The sequence below is a fragment of the Lissotriton helveticus genome, chromosome 9, assembly GCF_964261635.1.
Source record: "Lissotriton helveticus chromosome 9, aLisHel1.1, whole genome shotgun sequence".
Taxonomy (NCBI): domain Eukaryota; kingdom Metazoa; phylum Chordata; class Amphibia; order Caudata; family Salamandridae; genus Lissotriton; species Lissotriton helveticus.
This window is the reverse complement of record NC_136070.1, coordinates 418,253,967-418,265,992: the sequence shown is the minus strand read 5'-3', so window position 1 is coordinate 418,265,992 and position 12,026 is coordinate 418,253,967. Positions and strand designations below refer to the sequence as shown.

The 12,026-nt window shown below is 51.4% G+C and overlaps 1 protein-coding gene across 2 annotated transcripts in view; it reads right to left on the bottom strand.

The window, feature by feature from the left end:
• The window catches only part of PPP2R5C (protein phosphatase 2 regulatory subunit B'gamma), a 1,473,822-nt gene that overhangs the window by 986,293 nt on the left and 475,503 nt on the right, over window positions 1–12,026 (bottom strand). For both annotated transcript variants that reach the window (XM_078660190.1, XM_078660191.1), the window contains one exon: window positions 2,249–2,448. In XM_078660190.1, the coding sequence (XP_078516316.1) occupies window positions 2,249–2,448 (200 nt within the window). The remainder of the gene's footprint in view (window positions 1–2,248; window positions 2,449–12,026) is intronic.

Below are 12,026 nucleotides of genomic sequence, written 5' to 3'. Positions count from 1 at the left end.
GGAACCTCTTTAGGCGAAAGGCCTCAGACCCCCAACAGCTCCCGATTCACTCCTTACTTGTGGAAGTCAGTAATGAAGTCTGTCCCTCAACACTGTTCCAGCCCCGAGGTTCAGCTCTCCTCGGTAGGCACCTTCTTCCCCAGCAGCGCCTCCCTCGAGGGCCAGGCCGAAAATTACCCAAGCCAGCCCCAAGAGGAGGTCGCACGGGGACGGCCTTCGAGGCCCGCTCCTTCCGAACTCCACCTCAGGCCGCCTACGTCGTTTTCTTCACAAGCGGCGCTCCTGCGCATGCGTGGAAGAGTAGCGGCCCCGAGCGGAGGCTGCTCCGTACAACTCGCACAAGAAGTGGCCCTCCTTTGGGCCTGCGCGATCCTAGGCCCCTCCTGACAGGGAAAGTGGACTTCGTTTGGAGAATGCGCAGAAGCGCGCTGCCTCAGGCTCGATTGGCCACCCGCTCTGCTCGGCCTCACCACTGCAGCGCTAACTGTCCCCAGCCTGACCCGTCAACAATGGGCCACAGGACGAGCGGAACACCCCACCGGAGCTCCGACTCTCCTCACCTCGGACTCCAAAGGTAGGGGGGGGTAATCCCTGGCGGCGCCTCTCGACAAAGGTGAGAGGTCAGGAGCTAAGCGTAGACAGCAGGTAGCACAACAGTCAGAGAAGGGGGTAGAGATGAAATCCCTTGCTCTAGTGACCCAGTCCTCCAACTTCTTCAAGGGTCAATCTAGCCCTCAATACTGGACAGGGGGGAAAAGGGGGGCTGCTTCTCACTTCCCTCCCCTCAGCAGAGATCTCCTGTGCCTCACCTCAAGCTAGGGTCAGTTTCTACTTCCAACTCGAGGTAACTCCCTGTCCAGGGTCAACAGGACGGTAACTAACTAGGTCAGGTCAACAGGAATGGGGGTAGTGATCCCAGTAGAGAGGCAACCTTTGAAAAGTAGTCCACCCTATGAAGGCCCTACCCCTTCCAGACCCACAGCCCGTACTCCAGCTGTCCCTCCTGACAAGACAAAATGGTCACCCTACAGTGGTCCTATTTATACCCCTAGTTCCAGGGGTCCAGAACAGGCCAGAAGGTTCTGGAAGGTTCCTATTCTACCCTATGGGCCCAGTCCCCGAGTTGGCAGTTGTGGCAGTTAATAGCCACCATTTTGCGTGACTCATATTTCTAGTCAGAAGAGGCACCTAGGCCTTAGGAAAAAGGACTATGAGGCAGAAAGAGCATCTAACCCCTAGTCAATACCACAAAAATCCAGTGGACATAAAAGGTAAAAAAAAAAAAGTTTGAGGGGCAAAAAGGGGACAAAATAAATAATTATAATAGGAGGGACTACCCAAAGGCAGACCGGTCGAACAGGGAGCAAAAACTATATAAACAAGGTACTCGTCTCTCAATCTTGGTCAGTCAAGTTTAAAGGACTCTGCCTTCTGATGTCATAAAATGAGAAGGGGCTCCGGAGTGCTATCTCTTGGTTCGGTCTGGTTGGGGGTTCATGCATGCTCCAAGAAGACAGAGACAAACCCACACACAGACAGACAGACCGAGAGAGAGAGAGAGAGACAACCCCACACACAGACAGACAGACCGAGTGAGAGAGACAAACCCACACACAGACAGACAGACCGAGTGAGAGAGACAAACCCACACACAGACAGACCGAGAGAGAGAGACAGAGACACACACACACACACACACTGCAGTCTTTACCATCCCCAGTATTTGCGGTCATGACGCTGTTGCTGAAACAGTTGAACCACCCACGACAAAAAGAAGTTGATGTGTTTGGGCTTGGGGAGAGGAGACAACGCACATGGAGGCCTGGCGGCTGCACGGAGAGCTATAGCACACTGTTTCGTACGACAGGTTCTGAGGGATAACTGCTGTGAAGAGAACATCTTTTTCAGAAACCCCTTTAAATAATATGGTCTTGTTATTTGCACCCGACCAAATGACCTCACTGATGTGGCAGAGGTTCCGGAGCTACCGGAAAGCAATCATGGTGGGTACAGAGTGCTGAAGAGGTAAACTAGCATGCAACTTAAGAGTGCATGTAAGTGTTTCTGCACAGCCACATGGCCCTGGTGTGGGTTGCTTAAAGTCGCTTGCAAGGCTTTTAACGCGCAGCCACAAAATAAAAAGACACTTTTCTCATCCCTTTAGGTCATTAGAAAATCCATGGACAATAGGTCAAGACGACGCTGCTCAAAAAGTCAAATGTGAAAACGAATAGAAATGCTAACTTACCATGTGAACAACCTCCGGGTAAATGGGTTCCGTAATTACATTCCTGTTATGGGTGATATATTCCACCATTTCGCTTAAAGCAGCTCTTTTTACTTCCTTCCATTTCAGATCACTAAGTGGATCCGAAACAAAATCAAAGAGTACACAACATTGCCGCAGCTTCTGTATAAAAAGTTTCTCTTGCTCTGCAGCTGGAACATCTGAAAAATGTAAACGTTTACACAAGTTAGCAATAGCTTAAGTGTGAGAAATAAATGTAGTACGCTCTTCTTTACCTAAAACAGACTTAAAAAAAATAACAGATCTAATAAAAGAAAAAGCAACACAAAACTTAACACAAATGAAGATAACGAAAACAACTTGCCTTACTATGAGCAAGCCACGTTTTTTCAATTGTCGCACAAAGCATTATAATCCCATAGAGCAGGAAGCAGATCAACCCTATCACAATCTAGCATTCAAAGTAACACATTTACACAGTAATCAACAGTAGCTCAAAATATGTTACGACCGACTTTAAAAAAATCCATACAGTCTGCAAATGCGGAGCACAAACATTCACTACAACTTTGTTCTGTTATGAACAAATATTTATAGAACTCATAATCACTAAAAGACATTGGCTTCTGTCACTAAGGATTACGTTTCAGGAGCAGATTATTAAACATTTCTATAATACATAGAATCCTGTAATAAATACAAACCATATAGGTCTAGTTTTGACACCACTTATTACTATTTGAGCAACGATGTCACACTGGCTGCTGCCAGAGTGAGCAGAGTGCGTAAGGCAAGCCACGCAGCAGCATTATAACTGTTTAAACAATAAAAGGAAAAATAGCTAAAAGAAAAAAATATATATCATCCTCGTTCCCTCTTTTCAAAGTGGCATCAAATAGCTTCATATATATTTTGCAATCAATCAAGAGCTGCAAAATGTTGATCTTATTTAAATTGGAGGGTCCATGTTTATTCTGTCTGCGGCCACCGTATTTCATAAGAAGCAGCAAGTGACTGGGGTTTTAAAAGTAGATTTGCATTTGTGGCGGGTGGAGTGGTGTGGCTCACTAGTTAGAGGCGGCACACCCGGAAGCAGAAGTCGGCCCGGGACCAGGGTTCGATTCCCGATGCGGCAGGGTCGTGGACCAGGGTCAGCGGACTCGATAATTCTCGCCTCGGTGCCTACTCTAACCAGGGGTCCCACTCGGCAACTCTGAGCATTAGCTTGCCTAATCTCCACAACGGCCCCATCAACGCCGGGGATGCCTGGCTCCACCTTGGGGATTCCCAGCAGGGACCATCCCACAGGGAAAGCCAAGACGGGTTCCCCAGCGGTATACAGCGCCAGGACGCCGGCTGGCAACAGTGCACTTTACAAGTATACACATTACATTACATTACCATGAATTGTAAAAAATAAAATACCCTCTTTGTATTTTAGGAATATTTATGCCACCTCTGAGTTCCCTGACTCTATGAAGATGTGGTCTTTACCCTCCTTCCTCTAACTAGTCACAGAACTCCTAGGTGATTTGCAATCTTATTTTAATTTTAGGTATGGTGGGGCAATTTGTTCAAAGATCGAGAAATTGCCATCAATCCTACAGTTGGAGTATTTTAAAATGTTAAAACATTCAGAAACTTTGCAGTCGAACTCAGTTTCTTAAATTAGGAATAACAAATATAAGTACTTGACCATAAGGGCACAGCTTAATTTTTCGATGGTCCACTCAACCTTTTCATCCTCCAAAGATTGATAGAAATTAGCAAAACTGAGCAATTAGCACCAAGGGACTCCTTCGGGTAAATGTGTCCTGAAAAGACACGTCAGTTATATTTTAGGTTAACTTAATTTTTACAAAGAGACGCAGAAATGATGGGTCAGAGTGAATGGTGGAGCGTGAGAAGTGACTCTGCCCCAACTCAATGTCAGCCTTTCTGAGGTGAATCTTTCAGTGAAAGGTGTTTCAATATGAACTAGGCAAATCCGTCATGTCATTGACCCCCTCCGCAGACCCACTAGTCTTTTAAAAGGGATTCCACCTATTCCTTAGTCCTGCTTTCTCGCAAATAGTAGCAGTGACATGTGATCAACTAGACGCCAAGTCTGCTCACATTTCAGAGATGCCCTAGTCTGGTAACGGCAGTGCTGCCACGCTGCCCCATGTCACGTGTGATCCTTCTGCCAGTCTAGACTTTCTGGCCAGCAGCTACTACCTTCTGAGACTAGCAGGTTGGCTTTCTTCTCTGATAAACGTGGTTCCGACATCTCAAGGATTCCTATTTTTTGCACAATATTCATTTCATCTGCCCATGGAGCAGGACAGCGACTCAGCGGTCTATAACATCCCACCCTGAAACTGCATGCAGGTGTCCCAGCGCAGGTGGATGACAATGGCGCAAGGCCAGAGATGAGGGCATAACCAAGCGCCGTCTGGTAATAAACCAGAAGTGGCTGCAGGTAGCACTTGAAATGAGGCCAATACGCAGATTAGTAACTCATTGCTCCTCGACGCTACCAAACCTTTCAGAGGCAGCTTAGGGAGAGGCAAGGACGCATACAATAAAACACAAATTATATTATTAGCAAGTAGGTAATCCTTAAGTAAACAAGAGAACAATTACCATTATAAACAGAGGGCAACTCTGAGCATTGCCATCTCTTGTCCCCATCCTTGTGCTGATCTGATCCCATCTCAGCATATACAAAATACCGAATGACAGTCAGATCCTGCAAAATGTCTACCTGTGCAAAGGCACAGTGTGACTGAAATTAACAGATTCGCCACTTCAGTGGAGTAAACAGTTCAAAGCACTGGGCCTCAAGACATCTCTGTTGCCAATATAAGCAGTGAAGATATTTCGAGGCCTGTGGAGTTGGAGGGTACATTATGCCATATATAATCACCTCTAAGCCAGACTGCCTGGAGATATTTATGTGGAACACCCCCACGAACACCAGTCGACTGTGACAGCATGGGCAGATGTAGAAAGAATCCCATCATGAAAAGACTGAACTAGACTGGTAGGCAGAGTTCATCAGTGGGAACCGTGAATGTTGCCTAAAGCGATCCCTTACATTTAGGTGTACACTATTGACAAACTGTAAACTACACCGAACGCGTAGAGACCTAGCAAACTGCACCTAATCTGTGCATATAAGTTATTTAAAAGGGGGAGAACTAGAGGCACAATAAACACTTCTAGAAAGGGTGCCATAGCGGGGAGGGCCTCATAAACGGGCATCGGGGATTCATTTACAACCTTGCAACTGACCGACTAACTACCATATGATATGACATTTTGCTTTGATAATTAAGCCCTTATTTTTGCTTTGATAAGCATTAGGTTGGACAGCACATTTTTCGTGGCTGGATTTTTGAGCTGTAGTACCCTACTGAACTTTCCCGAGAGGTCTCTGACTAATCGTACTCGCTCCCCTGAGTAAAGTTCCGAAGGGGTGTACTTGGCCCTTTACAGAGCCACAGGGGAACACACCACAGAAGACCAATGGCAAACGACCGCAACCAGCATGGTAACCCATCATCCCTGTGCCCCCAACCCGAACAGGGTCTGACAGCATCAATGGGAAGATCTAGTATGGCCAAAAGCATCAACACTGTGCTTCTCCCTAGTCTGAAATGAAGTATGTTTATCTTGACTTTGCTCGGATTTGTCCCAATTTTTACCATCATTGTCGAAGGATAATACGGTTTGGATACCTTAATCTATCTTCCTGGATATGAGAGACCCAACTGGAGTACATATGTGTAAGAAAGTGGCTCTGTATATACTGGACCAAAGTATGGTACAGTGTGCACAGAGTCCACAGTCCCCAGAGGTTTGGCAGAGGCTAAAGTTAGAAATAACCTTACTCTCTAAAGTGGTAGCTTGGTCGAGCAGTAAGGCAGTATCAGAGGACAGTGTAAAGCATTTGTTGTGCACACTCAGTCAGCAAATGGTCTCACACACTCAAGAACTGAACTATAGGCCAATTGTTTTGTATCAAAAGATAGTTATTTTATTTTAGAACCAACAAGGTATCAAAATATACTTTTCTCGAAATGCATGACTTTAGATAAATACATTTCAAATAGGCAATAGACTTTTTAAGTACAATAGCTACAGTGGTTGCAATAGACAACACAATTTCAAACACAATATAACATTGAGCTCAATGGGTTTTTCTAGTGAAATGCAATTGATTACTTCATAGATTACTTTTCTAACCACAGGACTGGATCCTAGATTCAGTCTCTTCCCCCAAACTTGGTGCTTGCTGCCACCTAGCGGCTGGAGGAGCGAGTGTAGTAGGAGCAGACCCACCGCAGAACCACCGCAGACGCAGGCACAGCCGTACCCCAAGTTAAGGCAGTGGGCGGCAGGCAGCGTTTTCTTCGGCATCGGTGGCAGCACGGGAGGTCTTACCGGCATTCCCCGAAGAAGCTGCCGGGTCTTTTCTGCCTCGACGCCGGCACCGGGACAAGGAGCGCTAAGGAGGTGAGGCCGCTTCCAAGGAGGGGGCGAGGAGAGAGACGCGAGCGCGGCTGCCGATAGAGGTGGCCGCGAAGTACGAGCCCGGGGGGTTGACCTAGGCAGATCAGACTAGGTCCGATTTTGCCCGCAGTCCCCCGAGTGCTCAGCTCGCGACCAGCTCCTTTTTGTGCTTTCGTGGGCTTTATTCACAGCCCCCTCACTGCCTTTTGTGCCAGCTGCCGCAGGGGGGCCACAGTTAACAAACTGTCCCCACGGTTGAAAACCAAACACCCTACTCGCCTCATAGGAAGCTTGCCAACGCCCCCACGGAGGGTACAATTCAGTCAAATTAGTCCAACAGGATCCACAAACCCATTGAACAGACTAAAACTGCCATTAGGATCCAGGAATTAAGAGATCAGGAGCAAGGCTTCAGGGGGCCACACCGCAGGTGCTATTATGTAAGAACCATCAAGGGTCAGCAAGGTCCATTAAGGCTCAATAAGCCTAACAAGCTTAACGAACAAGTTACTTACCTTCGGTAACGATATATCTGTAAGAAACAGTAGTTAGTATTAGATTCCTTAGCTTAAAATATCCCCAGGCGTCAGTCTGGATCCGGAATCTTTTGCGTAGCAGTACCCCTGCGCGTCGGTAGGCGTCGTCTGCAGGCGTCCCCTGCGGCTCCGCGTCCGTCGTTGGCGCCGTGCGCCGTGATGACGCCGCTGGAGTATATAGACGCCGCCTCCGCGCGCTGACATCAGTTCTTTGCACATAGCTTTTCCGCGCCAGAACACGCAGAGCCACGTGAGAACCAACACTGGTGCCATTTGAAACTAGGGCCCTGAAAGGGATGTCCTTAACCCTAGGTATCAGTTCGCAGAACGGGGAGGATGGGTGGGGCGGTAAGGAATCTAATACTAACTACTGTTTCTTACAGATATATCATTACCGAAGGTAAGTAACTTGTTCATCTGAAAGAAACAGGTTAGTATTAGATTCCTTACCTTAGAATAGATACCCCAGCAATACCAACCCCGGTGGTGGGTCTGCGAACCAATACAAACCTACACCAGAAAGTCCTGGAGGACCGAACGGCCAAAGAAGCCATCCCTCCGGACTTGACTGTCCAGGCAGTAGTGCCTCGCAAAGGTGTGCAGTGAGGCCCACGTAGCCGCCTGGCAAATGTCCTGCAAAGGGACTCCCTGGCCCAGGGCAGTAGTAGCCGCCGTGGCCCGAGTGGAATGGGCCCTCAGCCCAACAGGAGGCTCCTTCCGAGCCAAAGAGTAGCACGCTTTGATGCACAGAACGACCCACCGAGAGATGGTCCGTTTATGTACCGCCCTTCCCTTCTTCGCACCCACGTAGCCAACAAACAGTTGGTCATCCACCCGGAACTGGCGTGTGCGATCCATATAAAATGAAAGCGCACGTTTTGGGTCCAGACGATGGAGCCGCTCTTCATCCTTTGAAGGATGCGGAAGCGGGAAGAAGGAAGGTAAGGTGATGGACTGCCCGATGTGAAAAGTAGCGACTACTTTGGGCAGGAAAGAAGGTCTAGTTCTCAAAACCACCTTGTCTGCATGAATGGACATGAAATGAGGTTTGACAGAAAGAGCCTGGAGCTCACTCACCCTCCTGGCAGAGGTGATGGCAACCAGGAAGGCCGTCTTTAAAGTCAGGAGACGGAGAGGACAGGAATGAAGTGGCTCAAAGGGAGCGCACATCAAGAAAGTCAGAACCAGGTTCAAGTCCCACTGAGGCATCACGAACGGAACAGGTGGATACATGTGCGTGATGCCCTTCAAGAATCTCGTTACAATAGGGGACTTGAACAAAGAAGGTTGATCAGGCAGCCTCAGATAGGCCGAAAGGGCAGAAAGGTAGCCCTTGATAGTGCCCAGAGCAGAGCCCTGCTGGGCAAGAGAGAGAAGAAAGAGGAGAACCTCGGAAAGAGGGGCAGAGAGAGGGTCCACAGCCTTTGCTGTGCACCATGCCACAAATCTGATCCACCGGCAGGCGTATACCGACTTTGTGGAGGGACGCCTGGCTGCCAGAATCACATCACAAACTTCAGGAGGCAAGTCAAATGGCCTCAACTGTCGCCGCTCAATCTCCACGCATGGAGATGGAGACTGGACAGGTTCGGGTGGAGGACCGTCCCCTGCTGCTGCGACAGAAGGTCCTCCTGAAGGGGCAGGCGGATCGAGGGACCGACTGACATGCTGAGTAGCTCGGGATACCAGTACCTTCGAGCCCAGTCCGGAGCCACAAGGATAACTTGGGCCCGGTCGCGCCTGATCTTCTTCAGCACTCTGGGCAGAAGTGGTATAGGCGGAAAGGCGTACAATAGACCGCAACTCCACTCGCGCCGAAAGGCGTCGCCGAGCGAGTGCCGTCTTGGAAACTCCAACGCGCAGAACTGATGACATTGCGCGTTCTCTTCTGTGGCGAATAGATCTAACCAAGGCTCTCCCCATTGCAGAAAGAGGCCTTTCGCCACGTCCGAGTTCAGACGCCATTCGTGATCCACCGAGCACCGACGACTGAGTTCGTCCGCCCTGGCGTTCAGAGAACCTGCCAGGCGTTGAACCGTCAGAGTCACACCCTGACGTTCCAGCCATTGCCAGAGACGCAGAGCCTCCTGGCAAAGGGTCCACGACCCCACTCCGCCCTGCTTGTTGCAGTACCACATGGCGGTGGTGTTGTCCGTGAACACCTGCACTACACTCCCGTTGACAAAGGGGAGGAATGCCTTCAGTGCTAGGCGAATCGCCCGCAGCTCCAACATGTTGATATGGAGCCGGGACTCCGCCGGAGACCAGATGCCTCTGATCTCCGCCTCTCCCAAGTGGCCTCCCCAGCCCTGGAGGGACGCGTCCGTCACAACTACGTGCTCCGGTTGGGGAAGGGAGAGGGATCTGCCTCTGACCCAATCACGGTCCGTAAGCCACCACTGCAACTGTCTCGCAGTGCCCTCCGAGATCAGGACATGGTCGGATAGGTTGCCTTGATGCTGGGCCCACTGAAACTTCAGGTCCCACTGCAGAGCCCGCATCCGCCACCGGGCGTGATGCACCAGAAGGATGCAGGAAGCCATCAGCCCCAGCAGCCGCAGCGTCAACCTGACCGAAACCCGGGATAACGGCTGAAAGACGGGAATCAGAGCCTGTATATCCCGGACCCGCCGTTCCGGAGGATAAACCTGAAACTGCGCCGAGTCGAGAACCGCTCCGATGAAAAGGAGCTTTTGAGAGGGACACAGGTGTGATTTCGGCACATTGATGGAAAACCCCAGCTCGTGCAGGAGGTCTGCCGTCATCTGAAGGTGGTGGACGACTGTCTGGGGCGAGCCCGCCTTCAACAACCAGTCGATCGAGGTAGGGGAAGACTGAAACCCTAACCGGCGCAGATGAGCTGCGACCACCGCCATCACTTTCGTGAACACCCGTGGGGCGCTTGTAAGGGCGAATGGAAGCACGATAAACTGAAAATGCTCGTGGCCTACCGTGAACCGCAGGTAACGTCGGTGGGCCGGCAGGACGGGGATGTGAAAATACGCATCCTGCAAGTCCAACGCCACCATCCAGTCTTGTGGGTCTAGAGCAGCCAAGACCTGAGCCAAAGTCAACATCTTGAACTTCTCCTTCCGGAGGAAGCCGTTGACGTTCCGTAGATCCAAGATAGGATGCAGGCCCCCCTTGTCCTTCTTGGATACCAGAAAGTAGTGGGAGTAGCAACCACACCCTACTTCTGGCCCAGGAACGCGCTCGATGGCCCCCTTGGCCAAGAGGGCCGTAACTTCCTCCTGCAGAAGTGTCAAGTGGTCCCCCGACACACGGTGGTTCTGCAGTGGCATGGCTGGAGGAGTGCTCTCGAAGGGGAGGGAGTAGCCCCTTCGGACGAGCTGCAGCACCCACCTGTCCGATGTGATGGTGCGCCAGCGGGAGTGGTGATGGCGAACCCTGCCACCCACTGGCGTCACATGGGCCTGAAAGCTTGGACTAGGAGGATTTGGAGGCTGATGCTGCGGGGGGAGGTGTGGCCTGACCTCGCCGTTGTCCCCGACCGCCTCCACGGCGGAATCCACGGCCGCCACCGCGTTGAGAAGTATTCTGCGGTGCGTGGCTGGCAGCACGTGTGGGACCGCCCCTTCCGTGGCCACGAAAGGAGCGAAACAAACCCGTTTGCTGGCGCTGGGTCGAGAGACCCAAGGAATTGGCTGTGACCCTGGAGTCCTTGAAGCGCTCCAGCGCGTGGTCCGCTTTGTCGGCAAACAAGCGACTGCCATCGAACGGCATGTCCATCAAAGTATTTTGGACATCCGCCGAAAAGTTGGCGGATCTCAGCCAGGCGTGGCGACGAATCGCCACCGTCGTGGACACCGCTCTGCCCAGCGAGTCGGTCGTATCAAGACCACACCTGATGGAATATCGTGCTGCGTCTCGGCCTTCAATCATAGCCTTGCCGAGCTTCGCCCGTACCTCCTGCGGGCATTCTGGCAGACACTCCGCGACCGTATCCCACAGAGTGGGTGTAGCGGCCAAAGAGGCACGAGGTGTTGCAAGACCGCAGCCCCAAACTCAGGGACGAGAACACCTTCTTCCCATACTGGTCGTACCTCTTTGATTCCCGGTCGGGCGGGGCAGACGGAAATGCGGTCTGGGAAGTAGAGGCCTGGATCACCAGACTCTCAGGGGTGGGATGGGTGGACAGGAACTTGGGGTCGTCCGGACACGGACGGTGGCGTCTGGCCACGTTCCTATCAACAGGCGAACCTGAAGCGGGCCTGGACCACGTGCCCAAAAGAACGTCTGTCAAGGATTCATTGAACGGCAGCAGTGGCTCCTGTGGGCATAACTGCGGTTTGAAGACCTCAGTGAGGATGTTAGGCCTCACGACCGCGACGGGGAGCTCAAGGTGTAAAGCCTTGGCAGCCCTCATCAACACCACTGAATAAGCAGCCCCAGCCTCGGAAGCCACAGTAGGAGGCGAGACAAAGCCAGGGTTAGGAGAGTCGTCCAGACCACTGGCGTCACCCATGTCACCTGTCCAGTCCACGTCGTACTGACACTCGCGTGACAGAGGGTCCTCAGACCCCTCCCAACCCTCTCCATAATCTGCATCCTCACCATATTCAGAGTCAACGATGTAGACCGGCTCCTCTGGGTCAATGGGCCCCATCGACGCCGGTCCGACTCCGCGTCCGGAGTAGGAGAGGGAATGGGGATGGCGCCGCCCGGAGCCGGAGCCCCGACGCCGCGCGGAGGCGGCACCATGGGTTGCCCCGATGGAATCGGCG